The sequence below is a fragment of the Chaetodon auriga genome, chromosome 5 (genome assembly GCF_051107435.1).
Source record: "Chaetodon auriga isolate fChaAug3 chromosome 5, fChaAug3.hap1, whole genome shotgun sequence".
NCBI classification, from domain to species: domain Eukaryota; kingdom Metazoa; phylum Chordata; class Actinopteri; order Chaetodontiformes; family Chaetodontidae; genus Chaetodon; species Chaetodon auriga.
Window position 1 is genome coordinate 25,955,335 of NC_135078.1, and position 21,902 is coordinate 25,977,236.

General features: G+C 42.9%; 1 protein-coding gene across 1 annotated transcript; it reads left to right on the forward strand.

Annotated features, from left to right (window-relative positions):
* The first annotated feature begins 4 nt into the window (after positions 1 to 4).
* tmem167a (transmembrane protein 167A) lies at positions 5 to 3,785 on the forward strand. The gene is made up of 4 exons (XM_076731645.1): positions 5 to 84; positions 1,905 to 2,014; positions 3,441 to 3,475; positions 3,568 to 3,785. Exons 1-4 carry the CDS (start codon positions 82 to 84, stop codon positions 3,636 to 3,638), a joined length of 219 nt encoding a protein of 72 aa, XP_076587760.1. The 5' UTR covers positions 5 to 81; the 3' UTR covers positions 3,639 to 3,785.
* The last annotated feature ends 18,117 nt before the right edge of the window (positions 3,786 to 21,902 follow it).

The following is a 21,902-nucleotide window of genomic DNA, read 5'->3' on the forward strand; positions in this document are numbered from 1 at the left end:
ACGGGTTACGTTACGTTACGTTGCATTACGTAAGTTCCAGAGAGCAGCAGGAAGTGTGATGTGGCTTTGACTCACAACAAAATGGTAAGTATGTTCTTATTAAGCAAGTACTTCTCTTCTTTTATACTGTATTTTAAGCATGATCTATAACGCATATTGTGCTTACAATCTGTTTTGGCAATACACTGTGACAACACCTAATGATACCGTTCGGTGTAAAGCAGAACGTATAGTAAATGCTAAACCACCTAGCTAGCATTGGCTAAAGTTTAGCCAGTGTTAGCTAGCTAGCATTGGCATTTATGCGTGTAGAAAAGAGCGAACAACAACTCCGGACTAGCAAACCGAACAACAACTCCGGACTAGCAAACCAGTCCTATTACTGGCCAAGAACGTCCTGTTACTGGCATTACTGCCGCTTCGACTGGCATACTCCGCCGTCGTTTTATCCAGTAGTGTTATTCTTACTGGAGTGGTGTTAAGAAATAATACGTGTGCCAATACATAATATATGCTATAAATGACACGAATACGTGAAATATAATCAGGGGGCAGTGTATATATATGATAATACGTGAAATATAATCCGGCGGGATAGATCGTCTAAACCACCTGGGGCTACGCGTCCGTGAGCGAACTCAGTTGGGAGTCTCCGTCTATCTACCCATTGGCTAGCTAACACTGGCTAAACTTTTAGCCTATCTAGCTATTACGTTATGTTAATGCACTTAATATCGTTGTATTGTAGATGTACACCATTACGTAAGTTACGGTCGTGTATCAACGCGAGTAATTTGATAACAAACGTTAAAGTTATCGCTAATAAACAAACCCGATGAATGCGAGCGTCGCAGTGTTTTGAGGTGTGTGCCACGTAGGTGCACCACAGCTCTGAGAGCATGCATTTGTAGTTTCTGTGTGTGTGGTTGAGCCACTAATGTGCATTGGCATTGTGTCGTTGTTGTTTATAAGCTTGGAAAACAGGATTTTCTTAAACAAAAGCTTGTAAGTGAGATAGCACGTACCTTAATTATTCCATGAAACATTTAAGGACAAGCGGACAATTAATTATAAGATGGATCATTTCCGTATCGTATAACACAATTATGTATAAATATGCACGATGCAAAATGGCCATAATGGATTTGTTTCACCGGTAGTAAGAGCATGATAATAATACAGTACTAATATACTGTGGCAAGAGTTTAATTAGTGACTTAATATAGGAACAAGACCCAAAAAAAATAAAAACTACATAAATCTTAAATATACACTTTATTGTCCTCTTTGTCTGATTAAATGCATGATAATGTTGCATCAGATCAATAATTGTGTAATGGAATGAACTCCTAAAACAATTGATTAACACCATGAGCATCCATCTTTTGTCTGTGGGATGTCAGGTATTGTTGGCTAAGTTACGAACTAACTAAGTTACGCTCCAGTTTAGGAAACAAACCTGCGTTTAGTTTGACGTTGTGAAGTATTGTGAATGTGATGAAGTGGCACAGTTTGTTGTAGTTTACATGTAATCTGCATCTCTTAAAATCAGGCAGAGCAGTCTTGGTTTTCCATCTTGGCACATGGCAGTGTGAGACTGGAAATATATGTATGTACATACTTAAAGAGGATGCTTTTGGCTGGAACTCTGTGGTAAAAGATGCTCTCTGTCCCCCAGTTTAGCATTAAGTCTGTGACAGCCATCTGACTCTAACTGCGCCCACACAGCCAGCCCTTTTTTCTTTGTCACAGCATCAGCATGAACAGCTGGTGCCTCACGGCGTGTTAGTGTTACAGAATATTAACTGCAGTGAATTCAGTGAGTCTAATTTTAATGATGTATTGCTGATAAGATTCACTAGATCATGTCTGTACTAAACATATGATTCCTTCTCATCTTGCAGTCGGCCATTTTCAACTTCCAGTCGTTGCTGACAGTGATTCTCCTCCTGATCTGTACCTGTGCCTACATCAGAGCGCTGGCTCCCAGCCTGCTAGACAAGAACAAGACTGGGTATGATCAGACACTATTTCAGATGCTTAACAATGAACCTGCCATTGATGTCTTCCCAGAGCTTAACTGCACCCTCAGATACCTGCCTTTGTGTCTTTTGAATGTCGTACCAAGCTGAATAACCAAATCCTTGGAGTGTTACGGCACTCATCTCGGGCAGCATGCTGTGTTGCATCTGTCAGCACTTCAACACACAATTGAACCAAAGCTTGTTCAGCCTTCATTTCTTCATTTTAGGATTAGCATTTGGTCAGATAATGTTAAATGTCAAGTGTATTACTGTGATTCAGAAAAGTATTTACGGTGTTCTTGCAGAAGGAGCATGTCTGAATTTAACAATAGGCTTTAGCACACAGTTTAATGTTACCGATTCCACGACAGAAGGTGCTGTCACTGCCAAGTTTTACACTTTTTTCATTCCTAGTAGTTTTCTAAAAAGGCTCGTTTTCAGTCTGTGGTAGCAAATCTCATATTTACCAACATTTTCACATGTACCTGTGATAAAGCTGACTCTGCTCCGTGTCATAATAGAGCGTATGTGTATAACTTCTAAAATATCCGTGAGGCGAGTAAAGAAGCAGAACGCCTGAATTTTCAGCATGGTTGGATCATTATTATTTTTGGATGTACAAACTCCATGATTCACTTCTAATAAGTCTGGCACAACCCAGGAACAGCCGTGCACACACATACACATGCACACGCACACGCACACGCACACACACACACACACACACAGAAACCATTAGAGCAGGGAGGGACATCCTCATCAGACAAACTCGTGAGAGAGTGGCAGATGGGATGATTTAATAATTTTCCCTGTTGATTGATTTGTTGAGTTAAGCATGAGCTGTTATTTGTGTTTACTTGGTACCGCACACACACACATGCACGCGCACACACACGCGCGCGCATACACACACAAGTTTGTTTGCCCAAATTGCAGAAAATGCAAATTTAAAACCACGGCTACTCTGAGTCAATAAAAGAAAATCTCACAATGGGATGTTGATACCATCTGGTCAGTTTGAAAGTTAAAGAAAGTTAATGCGCAGATACACACACACACACACAACCTCACACACACACACACAGGCTGAGAGACGCATCAGACAAGTGACGGCCTGGAACGCCACATTGCCTCAGCTGTCACTCGAGATAATAGGACTTGTCCCCCGTCTTCCTGTGCACATTCCTGACTGATGGTCACCTGGTTTGTAGAGAGGTGATCACAGTCCTCATGTGAGGCTGAGACAGAGGCCTGATTAGCACTTACTCATTAACCAACATCCAATCTCATTTTTTAGTTTTAACATCACAACAGCAGAGTCATTCCTGCCTTCAGTTCACTTTGACAAACCAGTAAAATAAACTGAGGCGAAAAATCCTTCCTGCTTGTAATTTTTATAATTATTTTATCTTTTAGGCTTCTAGGAATTTTCTGGAAGTGTGCCAGGATAGGTAAGCCTACATTAAGTATTTTCCCCCCATAGTGTAAATGAAATGTTGTTAAACTATTTAGCCTTGAACTTTACATTATTTCTTTCCTCAAGGTGAGCGGAAGAGTCCGTGGGTGGCTTGCTGCTGTGTCATCATGGCTTTTAGTATACTGTTTCTACAGTAGCAGCCCAGAGAAAACCGCAAATGGAAACATTGGGGAAATAAACAGACAACAAGGCATGGACAGTATGACCCTTGAAGCACAACAGGACCTCCAGTGGTCATCACTTAGATAATGTAAAAATGGAGACCAGTCAGCACTCACCGTGAGCCATGGAGGGGGAAACCGTGTCTGTGTGTGGGGGGGGAGGGGGGAGCTGATAGCCCCAGAGTGTGTCCAGATCCCTCCACGGACTTCCAGGTCTGTCCTCGTGTTTGCTTATGTGGAATGTTTACTCCGGATGTATGTGTGTGTGTGTGTGTGTGTGTGTGCGTGTGTGTGTGTGTGTGTGTGTGTGTGTGTGGGGGGGGGGGGGGGGGGGGGGGGGGGGGGGGGGGGGGCAATGCTTTCTGTTATCTGCCCTTTACTTAAGAAGAATCACATTCGGGCATCATTTGTTGGATCAAATGATTCTTTGTTTGTCCGAGCATTTCAGATTTCTTGCCCCCTTTGACTTTGCCACAATTAATATCAGCCTGTTTGAAATTCTCCTCAGAAAGGACCTTCATGAACGTTCACACCTGTAACGATTGAGGCTCATATTTTTAAACTGACTTAAAACGAGGTGTGGCTTGAATGATCTCAGCACCGTCTTTGTACCCTCTGATAATCAGACCTCACAGCGAACGACACGCTAGCGCAGCCCCCCAAGTGTCTCATTGTCCGCATTTGCCTCAAAGAGCTGCTGATGTTTTTAAAGTCAGTCAGTTTGCCGCTATTTATTAAAGAACCTTTTTGGAAATCTGGTATGAGAAGGCTGATTTTTGTCATTTAAACTCAACCATTTTGACTAGTGTTTGCTGTTAGCCTGTTTATGTACATTGTGATATTGCCACACTGTAAGATTGTCATTGATAATGACTTCAAACATGTAAAATACACGTTGATAATGATTACCTATAAACCTTTTTGTCAGTCTTCTCTCTTTTAAGGGCTTGATCACGCATACTGTGCATGTGAGCCTGCAGCAGCTGCAGAGTTAGAAGATTTCTTGCTTAGTAGATTAAGAGGAAACTACGACCTTCAGTGTTGCTGCATTAGGTCACATCTGAAGTGTCGTCCTCGGGATTCCTCATTGACTGAGATGGACAGTGAAGAGTTTGCGATAACCTCTTCTACAGCCTCGCAGTCAGCACTCATCGTCGCAGGGTTTACTGCAAAGAGCTGTCAGCTGATTGTCCCGCACAGCGTGACCTCAGTAGATATCTGTGTCGTAGTCACTTCCAGATACGTACAGTTTGCTGCATTAGAACTGAAAGCTTCATACTCAGAAGACCTCGAATGCCTCGACGTATTGGACAGAATTCGAGAGGGAGTGGAACGTTTTGGAGAAGTTACAACCTCGCTTATTTACAGATTTGCTTTTCAAATCCTCTCAATTTCATCTGGTAACTGTGGACAACTGTGTCAGCATAAAAACACAATCCCAGATGTGACAACATTATTCCAAACGTTGCATGTAATAAACTGAAATTACACGATTCCTCTGAAAGTTGCGAAGTTTTAACTTCAACAAAGCATCTGACTTCATTTATATTGTCAGCCACAAAATTTGACCAATTTATCAAATTTGACAAGTACTGTTTAAGGGAACAGTGGACGGTACGGGTTTGTCACGAACCTTTGAAAGAAAAGGGGTAAATCAAAATCATAGAGGCAAGTTTTTTAAGTTACGGCGGCTTCAAACAATCTCACACACACTCTGTTTTGTGTGCGCCACAAAGGATTTAGGTCCAGGAGGAAACTTGTTGACACACTCACCTTTGATACTCTGATCACCGCTGAGTGTCTAGATCCCAACACCCCCGCGCTCAGTCCCTTGTTAGGGAACGTGGATCCATTATTGGCGCGCATCCATTTGGCACCACCCGGTCGAGATAAAGCATGGAGTGAAGCCTGCCGGTAAAGTCGGGATTATCAGCCGGTGACGCAGATACAGGAGACGCAGAGGAGCAGGAAGCTCTCAGTCATCTGCTTCTATCTTGGGAAGCAGAGATACTGGGTGGCTGGAGGGACATCACTGGGTCAATGAGCCAAGCCAACGTCCGGGGTGATGATGAAAGGAAAAACAATAGAGAAGGCCTGAAGTCTCTTCCTGGAGCCGCTGATAGCGGCTGTTGAAGTCATCCCATTGTGTTCATTCACACAAAATGAACAAACATATGAGTCGTTTGTGGTGCTGTGGTAAAAAATAATCCCGCTAAATATTAAGAAAGTAAGCAGATGGCTGGAAAGTGCAGACTTCTGGGTCAAAGTTTACAACTTTTTCTCTGTTAGAATCGAAATGATTGCTCTTAATCGTCATAAAACTGGCACAGTGGTAATGACAAAGAGCAATATCTGGCAGTGAGTCGGTGAATGGACGCCTGAAACAACATTTGGATTGTGCCTGTTGTTTCTAAAGTGACTTAATGCGCGTCTTGATTTCTGTGTTTGAGTTGGATGATCAGAGTTTACTCAGCTGGATGCCAAACGGCCGAGGACCTTTTTCTTTTCAGCGTGTCAGACTTCTGCTTTACATGTCATCTGCTGACCATCATTACCGTCATCTGACAAGTTTTCTTGTCTTTCCCCTTCAGTCCTGTGAGGCTGGCAACAAAAACTGTCTAAGCTAACTGGAAAAGTGAAACTTCCAGCTAATGCTCGATGTCACTGTGACATCATAGAGAACGTCTCTGCCTGGCTGCGTCAAAAAATGACCTTCAGGATGTTTCAGATAACCCCAAAGATTAAATTACACTACGTTACTGAATCAATTTTAATAAAATAAAATAAATAATAAAGCTAAGCAGCCCAATAGGTTTTGAAATTGTGTTTTAGCGTTAAAACAAGGGCACATTAATTCTCTCTGTGATGCACAGTGTAGATGTCAAATATGATGAAAATATCACTTTGCTGGTAGTTTTTGCCTCAATATTCATGCTTTTATTTTAAAAAAATAATAATAAAAAGTAAATCAATATTCCTCCCCCCTGGATTGTATCACTGGCAGTGTGAAGAAGCTGCACTTAGACTCCATTTAGGAAAATAAAACTTACACACAATATAATTTATAAGCAGTTAACTGAGTAAATGAAAACTTAAAATATTTAAAAAGCAGGAGACTTTATTCTCTGCTGTTTGTTCTCATTATTTTGAGTGCAAGGCGAAGTCATGTTTGATAAATGAGGGCTGCTTGACGCTCCTTAGACAGAGTTCTCTATGAACCCTCTTACCTTTTACTCTAAATGGATTAGAGGCAGCAGCCAAAGATGTGACAGCATGAGGTGGCATGAAATTTAGACATCTGATCCAAAACAGCTCATTTAATACGGCGTGGTGCTTCATGCATCATTAATTTACATGAATAATTGTGGCAAACGTCAGCCGCGTGGTAAGGAGGTGCATATGATTGATGCAGATAGTCAGGAGTCATGTTGACCTCGCTGATTGGTACAAGACTGAGCTCATTCACTTTCATTTCCAGGTGATTATTTTTTTTATTATTTTCTTCCTCCAGTGATGGTGGACGACCGATAAGGACTTTTACGTTAAATGCTCCTGAATCGCTCACTGCATTTGCAAATTTTCCCTCAGCAGATAATCAGAAAAGTGTGATGCTCCTTGTTCGACTCTAAGATGTAATAATGTTAATAATACAATGGCTCATATGGAAAGTATTTGTTTCATCCATCGTCATCTGTAAAGCTCCAGCAGAAGTGAACCCAAAGCGCATTATTCCACTTTCTCCTTCCTCCTTTGATCAGGCAGGAGAGTTTCTTGCAGTCGTTTTGAGGACTTCAAAGGCAATCAGGCTAATAAAGTCTCCACCGTCTCCTGCTGAGCAGACCAGAAGTGTCCAAACACACTTTGACCCTTTAAATGATCAGTGGAGCCTGTCTGAATCACCACACCGGCTGCTGTTGGAGGGAATGAAGGATGAATGGGGGGAAAGAGAGCTGCAAAAGAGATGACTGGATGGTGAGAATGTGAGCGAGATAATGACAGGGAGAGCGAAAAAGAGGAGGAAGAAGAAACATGAACAGAGAGGATTAGTCCTTATTATACCGCCGCTGCATCCCAGTGATCAACCTCCCAACGACCCCATATTTTACTCCTTTGCTATTTATTTATTTAAAAGCTTGCGGCCTCTTGGTTTACTGATACCTTGGAGGGCAGGCTCTCTATTGTGGCCGCTGGTGGTTCCAGCGACAAACCCAAACTTCTCTTTAGACATGGAGGATTACAGAGGCCGCAGTATGATGGATTAAAACTGCTTGACATCACATTCATACTGTAAAGCCTTTGTTCTGTCCTCACTTCCTCATTAGGAATGTGCAACCTTTGTTTTCGGCCTCTGAGGGAACAAACGGCAAGAATGACGTTGCCAGCTGACAGACACCAATATCCTCCATGTAGGGCAAGCCGGGGTCGGCAAGCCTGATGAGACTGTGTGTGAACGACTTTCCAGTGGATAGTTTTAACATGTATTAGTTTATATGGTCTCGTCCTGAGACCCTGGCCTTGGAGGTCTCTCTAACTCCTTCCACATGTAATTTTTACCAGAAATTTTATGGCAACAAGAGAAAATTTTAAACTTAGTCCAGGCAGACAGCTCCCCGTGGCCACGAAAACTGGGGCACTGCATGTCTCCTTTGAAGGTGGCATTCGCAGTTTGTTCAGAGGACATCTCACTCCATGCTCATTAGCCCGAGGCAGGAGCTGTCTCTGCGTAACAAGGCAGTTCCACAAAGCTGGAGAGCCCAAGGTCCGTGCCAGTGGGGATTTGTCAGAGGTAGAAATAGATATGAAGTAGCTGTGATCTGAATTAATGATGACGCGGAGTAAAAATTTAGACACTTTGAAGTTTCACGTCGCACCTAAGCGAGTGAGACCACGGGAGGTCCAAGCTTTATAGTCCTGATGTAGCAATTTATGTCCACAGTTTTTGATGAAAGTGGTCAGACTCAACAAATAAATAAATGAATAAAAAGCTCGTCAGCAGCGTGCGGTGGGGCGCCAGCACGCGAAAGGTCATGATGCATTTATGGTGAAACACTTCCAAACCCTGTTTAAGAGTAAAATTGTTTTATTGTGTGTGAGTATGTAGGGCAGCTAAACGGCACTTTGTCGTGTTTTACCTGCCGTAGGGATGTCCAAGAGGCTGCAGTTATCACGATAGCGGCAGAGACAAGCAGGTCAGTCACAAATTAGTAATGACTGACTTGTCATTTGTCAAACACAGGCGTAAGTGATATCATTTATTAACAGCTACATCACATTAAGCTGGGCAATAGTCCCGCTACAATACATGCTGATCCATTTGCATCTCATGCAAATGAAGCAGAGCCATCGTTTCATTCCTGTAGTAATTGTTATAATGTGTTTTTCCTGCTATGACAAGTGGATCATTAAATAAATTATTCCATCATCTCACTTTCCTCAGCCGTCTCTGCTATTTGTGTCCTTGCTCCACTGAGACTATCGCGCATGTATACAGTACATAAATATAATTACTGTGAGTTAGTGAAGAGGACACCGTGCCGTTATTTGTTCTTCAGTTCTTTATATGCCTGAAATGTCGAGGATTAGTGTAGGTGGCTTTTGAAGGCAGCAGTTCTAAAAGACGAAAATCAAGAGGATGATCAGCAAAGTCATTATGCAGTGCAGGGTTAGGGTTAAGTACATTTCCATTTATTTATCATGTTAATGAAGTAATTTGGTGCAAGAATGCAGGTAAGAAACATACACAGCACAACACATGCATACCGTCTTTCCTCTTCTATGATAGCAAAGCTGCACAGTCACATTACATAATTTGCTCAAACGTGATCTCACATGTCTGATGATCTGTGGACCAGCAATAAGATGCAGAAGTCAGTGTGTGTTTCCAGCATTGTTCTCATTACTGTCTCAAATACAAACATGAGGAATTTAGAAACACACGCGCAACCCTGATTCTAATAAAGCTGGGCCGCTGTGAAACAAATAAAACAGAATGTGATCATTTGTTCATCATTTTTGACTCAATTGAACTCAATTGAAAACAGCACAAAGACGATAGATTTAATGTTTTACTTCATCAGCTTCATTGCTCTTTGTAAATATCTGCTTATTCTGAATTTGATGCAGCAACACATTTCAAACATGTCGAAACAGGAGCAACTAAAGACTGGGAAAGATGTGGAACGCTCCAAAAACACCTGTTTGGAACACTCCACAGGTAAACAGGTTGATTGGTAACAGGTGAGAGTATCATGACTGTGTAGGAAAAGGGCGTCCTCCATTATCTAAAGGATATTAATACATGGGCTCAGGAACGTTTCGTAAAACCATCGTCAGTAAACACAGTTCATTTGCAAATGACGCCATCCTGTTCTTCCGTTTTACACTGTGTCCCAACTTTTTGGGGAATTTTGCTTGTTGTTGCAGCTCTGAAATACGGTGGAAAACAATCCACATGACAGGAAAAGATGATTTGACTTCAGGTTCTGACCTGCTCTGGCTACCAGATGTTAAGCAAGTAGTCACTGACTGTCATTAAAGGGGGTTTGAACAGGTTTCCTACGTGTCCGTGAACACAGTCACAGTTTCTTGTGAACTCTTTGATAAGCACAGCTGGTGCATAAATTCATGTGAAACTGTAGCAATCCTAAAAATTTGCCTTTAATCATCGTTATCTTCTGGTGCCCTGATGATGCGTACAATTGTGCAATGAAGGCGTATTCAGAACTTCAAAACTTTCAGTCCTAGTCTTACACAGCTAACATTGTCCTTCTTCTGTTTTCCTTCCCAGTTGTCTTACTCTCACCAGCTCCCTGATCCTGTTTCCTAATCATGCTTACTGAAAGTGAAGAATAGAATACACTCCACGGTATATAACGCAGGAATCTCCTCACTTTATGTGTTTAGACTGAAGGCAAAGCAGTTTTTAGAAGCAGCACAACCACACACGATGTCAGTGGTAAGTGGACACAAAAAGACATTTGTTCAGTTTGTAAATTAGGACAAACGAGTCTGCAGGCGTCGAAAACTTACCCGTCAAAAGTTTTAAGACTCCACTTTGTGAACGTACAGAGATGGGAGAAAGGAGAGAGATCTAATGAAAAATAACCTTGAGATTAGTCTTTATCTGAGCTGTCACACAAGCACCCACACACACACACACACACACACACACACACACACACACACACACACACATCCTGTCGGTGGATGTGTTACGAGCTACCTTCAGCTAACGTCTTCACAGTAATTTCTGGAGAACAAAACAGGCTGCGTATTTCTGGTTAATAAGCACAGACTGCAAAAAGACTCCAGAGGTGAGATTTGTGTAAATATATGAAGATGAAAACCATTTAGCTTTTAATCTGTGTGCTCCTTAATGTGACTCAGAGCCTCAGGATTTGGGGCCTTGTAGGAGTCCTTTTGAACACGATTAATTACGTTATCATTCACAAAACTCTGCTAAATTGCTTTTAGTGTTTCCTCTGAAAGGATTCTACATTTCAGCATCAATGTGTGAGTCTGTAAGTGGGAAGAGTCTTTGACTACCAGAGCTTTAAGTTCCTCTATCACTTCCAGGAAGATGCAGGACTGTTTCCACTTTGGCAGCTCAGATGGCAGCCGGAGTCCAGCAGGCAGGTTTCCAGACATGAGCTGGGACGCGCACTCCTTCACTTCTTCTCTCAGAGCTGCCATAGGAACGGTGCAGCTGATGGAACAACACACGTACTGTAACAGCTTGCACTCGCACAGCTGAGTGAAGCCCGCTGATGAAGAACGTTTATATCAGACTTAGAGCGAGCACGCTGGGATCCTCACACAGTTCACAGACGTACGCGTCTGCAGGTATGTGGCGAGCACAAACACGCACGTCAGCTACAGCAACACCTTTTGTGACATCTCCAGCCAAGAGCTTCTCCTCCAGACTGCTCCATCAAGCCTTCAGTCCGGGCTTCACAATCCAACAGTCCTCACTGGTGTAGGCTCTGAAACTGAGGTTTATTGCACACCAGCAGGTTACACATGCTTTCAAATCGTGCCTGAATCCACCGGATTGACCATGCAGCGTCTTTTTTGTGGGATGAAATCATAGGAGCTCTGTCAGACATTAAAAGGGAGTGGGCTGGTTTGAAAAGAAAAGCCTCCTTCTGGAGATGTGAGTCTGCCAAACATTTGATGGCCAAGCACCAGTGCTCTCTGAAATACACCCCATTGTTTTTGCAGGCTTTCTCTCCAATTTCTGCAAGGCACGTTTATGGCAGTCAGTACATCTGATTAGGATATTTCATTTTGCCTCTATTAGACAGTTGGCAAGATGCCATGTCACAGTCCTGGGTCACGGTCATGTGACTCCTACACTGCAAAACATTTTCAGTCTAAATGCTGCATAACACTGAGTGGCAATCCAGGCCTGTGATTTAATAATCATCACATTTAAGGCTCTTAATCAATCCTGGTCCTTGCGCTACGGACGTCCTCTAACCGCCTCTGAAGGGTCCCTATCGCAGTCTGTTTTGGAGAGTTTGCACAGTGCAATGTGGAAGGCAGTTCAATATCATGTGTACACTACAATTTTTCCTTGTCGCACCAGAGGACTCTCTGTAAACATCTTTGATTTATCACGACCCTCCCACAGAACCATAACTCTCTGTATCAGTCTGTGATCCTCTCTGCAGGGACACATCTCTGTCAGTCTTCCACTGCTCTAACCTTAAATGACTTGTAGTGTTTCTCCATAAATGCAGAGGCAGTGCAGTATAGTTGGTGCTGAACTGTTGTCTAATGTTGCTGTGATCCATAGCGTACCCACGGTTGTAGACGTCACCAGGCGCGTCCTGGCAAAATGACACGTATGACAGCAGTGTTACTCACTTGTGGCCAATGTAAACATGCCAGCTAGCTTGAAATCATTAGTTTAAAACTTCTGTCAGATGCCCACCTTGGAGTCACACTCATGGGTGTAACCTCAAGTGGTGGAATAATAATGATGATGAATAATCAGTTAAATCAGAGACTGCACACAATGCAGCAGGTCTGCAGGCATTTAGGGCATAGACGTCTTCATTAGACAGATGAAAACTTTAACACAAACGAAATGTTTTTAATTAGCTTACAAGTGTATTGTTTGTTTTTATTCGTTGGGCTGCCACTTTTTGGCGCATTAGTCGAACTTACAGTAAATGATGGAAACGTCAGTGAAGCAACAGCACAGTGACATTGCACAGGGCCACAAACAGGACATTTTCACACTCTGCTGGCCAGAGATTTGGCTCTGTTCGATCAAAATAACACTCCTTTGAGTAGCAACAGTCCCGCTTTGCTGAGGCCACTTGTTTTCTGGGGAGGAATTGTGGAAAAAGTTAGAATAACATACAGAGTGTGGTACCATCTTCACACTCAGTGGTGTATTCATTGTAAACCACAGTAAGCGCAATCAGCATGTTCACGTATGAGCCAGTGAGTCCGACTCCTCCACTGACTTCACATCAGAGGCCTCCACGTATCGGCTGCACTGGTGCAGATATGTGACGGAGATGCAAACAGGAATGTGCGAGTACTTCTGCATGGTGCAGTGTCGAGGCTGGCGCCGAGGGGCGTGACAAAGCATCTGTATTTGACGCTCTGAGGATGAGAACAGGTTGAAACAGAGGGTTATGAGGACACTTTTTCCCATCTCTGTCATTACTTAAGGCATTTGCTCTCATCTGTACAGCTATCAGGGTTTGTGATATCTGGAAATGTCTGATGGAGTGTGATTAGGGCAAGATGAGCACAACAGCTGGACCTTTAGGGTAAAACCTGGCGGGGTGGAGCTCGCGGAGACGCAGACAATGACTCGACTCACTGGCTCGCCACCTGCAAGTCACTGGCTGGCTCAGCGAAAATATTTTGTGAATTAGTGAGATGAAAAGGGAGTAATTAAAGCGTTGGGCAGAAACTGTGGGAGTGCTGTGGCCTGAATACAAAGAGCACAGATTTGCTGTAATATATTGGCTGTGATTTTCATACATTAAAATATTCCAGAAAAGACAGGCAATGTGCCACTTGGACCCTGGACACTGGACTCTGTATCTGGCTCACACTGTTGTTATTTCTCCATCTTTTTCTTGCTCTCGGTGTCTGGGGACTAAAATCAGTTACTCTTAACTGTTATTGTTCCAACATTTTCTTGAAAAAAGGAGAAGTTTTGATCCGACAGTTGTTAAAAGACCAAATATCTCTGCACTATCATTCCTCGCTGACAGAAGTGTCTTTCAGCCAATTCTCAGAGAATTATAGTCTATACTTAAAATAGAAATATGGAGATTTTTATAGCCTACTCACAGTGTGACAGAGCAGCGTTATTTAGTTCTTCTCATTGCAAATCAGAACCGAACAATGCTATGTATTTGTTTAGTGGACACTTAATGCTGAAGCCCAATGTGCCCATCCACACAAAGGAGTTTCCAAATATCAGTCACACTCTGACTGATTATCAAACTGTTTATCTATACAGAACAAATTATCCACAACATGAATCCTGACCATAAGACCTCTGAACACGTCTGTCAGGTCACGCAAGCATGAGGATGAGTTATCATGAGCCAAAACGTAAACTGCACTTATTTCTTATTTATTTATTTTCTTACCATGATGACCCCTCTTCACTCCCCAAACAAACTCAGAGAGTGGACAGCTTGGCCAGGGATCACATCAATCACAGATATAAGGGTCATAGCACTGATTGTTAAGTATTTGCCTTGAGCTGAAGCCAAACGTGTCAGCAGACGCCACTTTGTCCTCCGTGTCTGTTTCATACTGAGGAAGATGGCAAGTAAACAGCAGTGATGCGCAGCTGCTTGGACCTGAGAGGGGAAGAGAATAATGGAGTGCCCCATTCACTCACATCTTTAGAGGCAATTAAGTGTTTAAGCACTGCAATATTTTTAGGCGTAATATAAGAGGCAATATTAAATCATGATTATTGAGGCCCATCATCTTCACAGAGAGACATCTGCACATTACTCCTCTGGAAACCTGTGCTTTTAATTAGAAGGGCAGTCGTGGAAGATGTGCTCAGCTCTTTACTTAAGTAAAAGTACCAATGCAACAAGTAAAAAATCCAGCAATCAGCACCGAAATACAAATCATCAATGTACCAAAAGTAAAAGTAATCTGAAAAATGAACCCTGTAACTGACTGATTATCATTTACAATGTTATCAGCAAAATGTACAGAATAGAAAAAGTAAAAGTAGTGGTTGTGCATTGAATGACTCCTGTGACAGATATATTGTTATATATGGAGCAAGCTTAAACTTCTTCATATGCCGTCTGCTTTTTCAGTCCAGCGGTTCCGTGTCAATGTCAGGATCAGGCCCCTCCGAAGGGTCACTAGATAATCAGAGGAGCCATGAGATGATTAATGGGGTAGGAAAGAAGAAAAAACAACGTTCTGATACACAGTTGTGTTTCTTGGACTTTTTCCTTTTATTATTATTTATTTATTATTATTTAAGTAATATGAGACATCAGAAGGCGCCCTGTGTCCGGCGTGCTGATTGATTATAACGGTATGTTTTGTGTGGAAAATCTGAAAGTGTCTGTTGTACCCAGTAACGACACAGTGGGGTAAAAAGTAAAATATTTACCTCTAAAATGCAGTACAGTAGAAGTATTATGTACTATAAATAATGGAAATATCAAGTAAAACAATCAAATGTAAAAAGTACAAGACCCTCAAAACTTGTATTTTAGTACAGTGTTTGAGTAAATGTACTTAGTTACTTTCCACCACTGTAAAAGAGTCACTGTTAGTGAGCTGCAGATGTTATATGTCAGTCTGTGACAATACTCTAAACCACATGAATAAGTGGCTTGTGTGGGAAATCCAATGTTGAGAACGCCTGCAGTTTTAAAAGCTTGTGCAAACAAAGCAAGATAATAGTACTGAAAAAAAAAAAAACCTCCACGAAGGCTTCCTGCGTTGTACATATAAGGAAACACTCGTGCAGACTGAAATAACACTTCGATTCAAGCCGTTACACACATAGCGTAGGCAGAAGATAAGCTATATTGAGACAAATGTAGGTGTCCAGCGTTACTGTGGGATCACAGAGAGAACCGTTCTCTGGATGTGATCCAGCACATCCTCAGCCTTCAATGGTTTAAGAGATTAGTTCCACACAGTTAAAGGCTCAATTTGTTTTTGTTTTATTCCAGTTGCTGTGCTGAACCTCCTAACCACCATTAATTTTTTTCTCCCCATGGGTGTGACTGGTATGTGATGTAATGACGACAAAGAGGTTCAGATTGCTGAGTGAGGAGGAAAATCCAGTCCAGAATGGTTGATCGCAGCGGGTCACGGTGGTCTTAACTTGTTTGTTGCTATTTGCTGTTGTGATTTGTGTCTATGGTAACACCTCATATTAAAATAGACGTATTCACTATTAACCAGTTGCTTATTAGCAGGCATATTTGCTCCATATTGGCTCTCCTAGTCATAATGTGTTATTCTGGAGGTTAGGGTTATTCAGGGTTAAGGTAAGGGATTGGTCGAAGATCAAAAATGACAGACAAAGATCATAGATCACATGAAGATCATAATCTATGTACAACAATCTCCTTACTTACCCTCTGTAGCAGTAATCATGTTATTGAGGGAAAATCTTAGTTAATGGCCTAGTAGTTGAAGAATATGCTCATGCAGAATAAGACATTAATAAGTGTTTTATGATGACTAATTAAGAGCCAGCAGGCTACAATTATGCTAAAAAGCAGCGAGTTAATGGTGAATATGTGCATCATAATATCAGGTGTGACCCACACTTACGTGTAGGAGCATCATTCAGGCAATACTGCATGTTCTCAAGTGAGGAGAAAAATATTTTTGCCCCGATGAGACAAGTTTTTCACATGTGGGAACTGAGAGTGCTACAAAGGCTCCTCTGTCCCCTCCTGGTCTCTCAGACATGACTCAGGCTGAGAAGGGGACATGATGTCTCGTCGCAACAGGCTTCAGCGCTCTCCGCCGTGATGTGAACAGTAAGGGAACAAACATGTCTTTACCTTCCTCGTATATAGTGAAACACTAACAGAAATGGAACAAGCACAGAGGGAACTCACTGGAAAAAAAGCCACATTTGGGAAAGCATACATGAAATTCACCCCATATTCGTCTCTTATGGTGGAGTTGCTGGACAGTTTGAAACAAACAGTGCCACATGCAGACGTATTGGTCGCTCTCCCACTCTCAAGACTTCACACTCATGATAACCAGTGAAAATAATCACCTCTGGTTTACAGAGAGCTCAGGAAATCGTTTGGGCTCAACCCAAACACTCGCAGAGGGATGTTAGTTTCCTCGCTTTGAAACATTTTCCCATTGCTGAAGTCGTGAGAATGTTTAGGTTCAGGTTCACAAGTGTGTTCATTAGTCATTTCCAATTAAAGGGATGGGTCATCTTCACCTTCAGGCAGAAGAGATGAATACAAACCTTTTCATTCAAGGTTGGTCTCTATGTGTCTCTCACAATCCACCCTTCCTGTCCAAACTCATCCTTCACAGCCATCCAGTTTGGACTGTCAACAACAGGACTGCAGACATTTGGAGAGTGTCCCTCTCGAACACACACGTTCACCACCCCACACACCACCTTGATCTGTGACCTGAAGTGCGCATCAAGGGATGGTAACAAGGTCCATATGTGGTCACTTCCTCCCTCTGCTGCCCTAACATGAGGGGGCAGTATTAACAGGACTACAGAATCCATTGATTTACTCTCCAGAGGAAGAGAGACAGAGATACTAACAAGCTTCCTTGCGCAATAACTTTCTTTGACATTGGGATGTGTGTGAAGCAGCAGGCCTGGAAGCTCTTTCCTTCCCATCATAGATCATGTAAATGGCCATTGGCATTTGGTGTTTGAAGCTGAGAACAAAACAGAAGAAAAACATCCGACTAAAATGTAACTGCGATTTCAATGGTTTTCAAGAAGAGTTTGAGAGTAAGAGCTGCCAAACATAAGCACAATGCTGGATGTCATGACCTTCCCAAGGTGTTGAACTGTGGATTATCTTGTTCCTGGCGGCGCAGCGCCAAACCATCCCTGTTGTCGAGCCGTACATGAGCGCAGTCAAGCTCCCACAAGTCAGAGTTTGGTTAGCACCAAGATTTCACATGGCAGAGGATTGGATGCCCTTTACAAACGATTTGAAACAAAGGCTCAGTCAGGGCGATTGCATCATGCAGGCCGAACGTTGAGAAAGTTATTTGTCATGGGGATGAAAGTGCCACTTTTGAAGCTCAAGGGAAAAGTGTTTTCACAGATATCCCAGATATCAGGTTATCAGTTAAACAATTACTCATGGTCATGGTTCAGTAAATGCTGAATGTGTCCACACATGACGAGGGATTAGCATGAGGGAAACATCAACCCACAGAGTCTAAGCACAAGAAAATAACTCCAGAAACAGGCAGTTGCTATGGCTTTAGAGACACTCCTCCTATCGCCTTGGCTTTGTGTTGTTTGGAGTTGTTGGTAAATAACTACAACGAATGACTCTTGGATGCCAAGTTAGTGCAACACACTGTGGATCTTCCATGTGAGTCGCAAACATCTGCCAGAGAAATGAACCCATTGTTTGTTTCTTACAGCACTGATAAATAATTGTGCATAACACCCGCAATCCATTTGTTGATATGTTTCCCATCCAGGCCATTTGGATCTAATTAAAGGCAACATGTAAACAGTTCTTATAATCTGGGAGACTCCGATGCAACAAGAGGTGATTTATTGTTAATAATAAAATCAGAGCAGAGCATTAAACTGGTGGGAATAGGCCAATGATCAGCACTCTGCATTGACTGTCCCCCATCCAGAACAGTAATAACGTTTTGAACCGTTACCAATGCTCAGTTTCCCATAAAGACATACAAAGGGTGGTATGAATTACCGAAATATGTTCAAGGATTAGTGACACATTCTTCAAAATGATTGTTGTATTTGTTTATTAACGTCTGAAAAGGGTTCCGGTCCGTCTTTGTATGTATCAGACAAAACACTTTTGCACAATCCCCAAACGAGCCATATTTTGTGGTCGTGATGCGTCACTGTGGGAATATGTCACATGACAACAATAACAACACCCAGAGGTACGTAGATGGCAAAATAGGATTCCCTAAGTGACACAGCACTTTTTGAAACATTAAAAAACTTTCTGCATGGGGGGACATTTCACAAGAGAGCATAATTCATAACTCATAAAGCAGTCGTTGTCATTTTCAGATGGGAAATTCAAACAGTTTCCCGCACTGGACTCTGCAGACATCTTCTGTCCCGTTGATGAGCGTCTATTAAAAAGCAACATGATATTGCACGAGATGCTTTGAAGACAAAAGAAGCATTAAAATGGTCACAAAGATGTCAGGCTTCAGTCCAGCTTTTGAGCCTTCGATAACAGAAAGCACACTTCCAGGGAGGCGCGCAGCCGTCTGAATCAAACAGAGGTGTGTTAACAGTGATAATGGAGATTCAGCTGCATGTCCGCACGCTGATGGGCTCATGAAATATGGTGGCAAAGTGCAGCTCAGTGTGCAGACGCATGCAGAAACTGGGCCTCATATTAAAAACAGGATAGTTAATGATTCTGGATATTTAACTTTGTTATCTCGTGTTTTAGATTCTTCGTAATAACAAGCCCGCCTACCTTCCCTTCCTTTCCTCATACCAGAGAATATTTGCTTTTAATTGGTAAAAAAAGCTCCACTTTGGGCCTTGACATGGCAGCAAACACGAAACCTGAAAATAAGGATGATTTAAAGGGACAGAATTTGGTGACTAAATGTGATGGATTGCTGTAATAATTAGAACACATCATATATTGAATTTGGCAAAGACCACAACCAGCAGAGGCCCTGAGTGAGCCAAGACCAGAACCAAGGTCTCACCGGCCATGTCTGGAAGTCCTGGTCCTGCGCTACAGGGGAAATGAGGAACACATGGTCTGGCTCTCGGGTCGGCGTGTGAGAGGCAGAGATGCACTCTCATTAAAGCTGCCACCGGGCTGAGATCTAAGCCCGATGAAGACAGGGCAGCGGCCTCCCCGCTACAGGGCGGCGCCCTCTTTAGAGCGTAGCCTGGAGGGTCAGCACCGCCAGCCCTTCGAGGGCAGCTTCTTCAGCTCAGTGCCACTCCTTTACAGAAGCATAAAATGAGACGCTCAGTCCAAGAATCTTTCATCTCCCGTATTCTGTCGTCTACCTCCATCTAGTGGTAAACAGTAAGTTCTAAGGGCAGCTTTGCTTTTCCTTTTTTTCTTTTTTTTTTTACTTTGTGGAAAACCTGTTGCCTGCCACAGAGGATTTCTTCATGTCCAGCACAGAGTGCAGAAATAATTTGGCTCACCTCTTTTGATAGACAGTCGATAAACACTGAAGATGCTGTGCGCTAAGGCCTGACTCCTCTTACAGTGTGTTCTCTCTTATTGTTTCATAAATGTTCACTGTCAGTACAGCAGCTACTTGGAGCTTTTACTATAATTAAAATTCACAAACAAAAACACTGGTCAGCAGTTTACTGACCTCTGTGTGCACTAGAGTTTTACATCTGCTTTACAGCAAAATATAGAATCTATGTTTTATGGCTCAGATGATCTCAGCCATGGTCTTTTTTGTTATCATTACATATACCAAATTATTAGTCTTAAACTGTGACAGAGACAACAAAATACACACCATGAAATGCTGCCAAGGTGCTGATGAGTAGTGACTTCTCACCAACCACCACAAGAGGGCAGTGTGCCACTGTTACCTACAGGGAGGGGGCAACCAGGTGAGTGATTTTCAAGGTCAGTATTACATGTCATCCATTAGTTGGGCAGGTAATAGGGTTCTGCAAATCTACAGCACGACAGTGTACACCGTTTTCCTAAAAACACACTAGTTCATTCAAAACCCAGTTCGACCAATTCTGTGACAGATTCCTCTTCCTGTTTAGATCAGTTGATGAGCTGCTTACAAATCCACAACACGGTCTCTTATGGGCTTTAACATCAGCTAAGACTAAGGATGCCACTGGCAGGAGAAGAAGACATCACTATTAATAAGCCTCTCACCGACACACACACACACACACACACACACACACACACACACACACACACACACAGCCTACACTGTGTCAGGGAATGACAGAGAGAAGGGTTGGTCTGTCTTTAGCAGGGGCTGCAGTGGTGCACCATTTGCTCACATGCTGGCAGATGCACGCACACACACACACACACACACACACACACACACAGACCATCTCTGAACTCATCCATGAGAAAAGGATCTGAGTTGTGGAGGAGCTGAGTTAGCCGCACACACACACACACACACACACACACACACACTGAACGCCTGAGCCCCCATTGGTCGGCGTCTCTCCACCCCACCGCGGGAGTCTCTGAGGGGTCTGCTGCAGTACTCTGCTCCAGGGGCCTGGAAACGCTGGAGTGAGCCATTTTTTTCCCCCTTACTTCTATTTTTGGGCTGGATATTGGAGGTCCTCAGCCTCCCTCATTTTCCACTCTTTTCCAATGTACTGGTTCCCAGTGTGAGCGGCTTGCACCGCACAGCTCCAGTGCCTTCTCTGCAGATACGAACAGCAATAACGCCTGTGGCTAAGAGAGGCAATATGATACCACTGAGACAACAAGAATCTGTGCAATAAGCTGGTGAGGAAGGACGCATAAATTGTGCCTCTGCTGCAGGGCCCAGGGGCAGCTACCCAGTGCTCAGCCAGCCATGTAGACTCAGGCCACAGCTAAAAGAATTTGGAAAGGACCCTTCCTGTAGCCCATCCCCCCATACGAGAAGACATGACTTAACTAGTCTCCTCCAAAGCAAGCAAGGAATCCATGACCAGAGTTTGAAGTCAAAGCCAAAGGTCTTGTTTCATGTTTTCTGGCCTCCTTTCTAATGAACTGGATATGCTGTTTATGTGTGATTAATGGCACTGTATCAACCAGTAGGTGAAGTATATTACATCGTACTTAACGTGCACTAACATTGTGATGGCAGGAAAGCATCTGAAACACCCTGAATCAGACAGTCCACTCGCATCACACATCATGGAGTCTATTGAGAGCTGCCTGTACTTCTCACAGGGGTGTTACACCTGAGGGAGAACACTGCACAACAAAGGCAGGCAAATAATAGGCGGCTTGTTTATTAATTAATAAATGCAGGCATGACTACAGGTCATAAGCAGAACTTCAATGA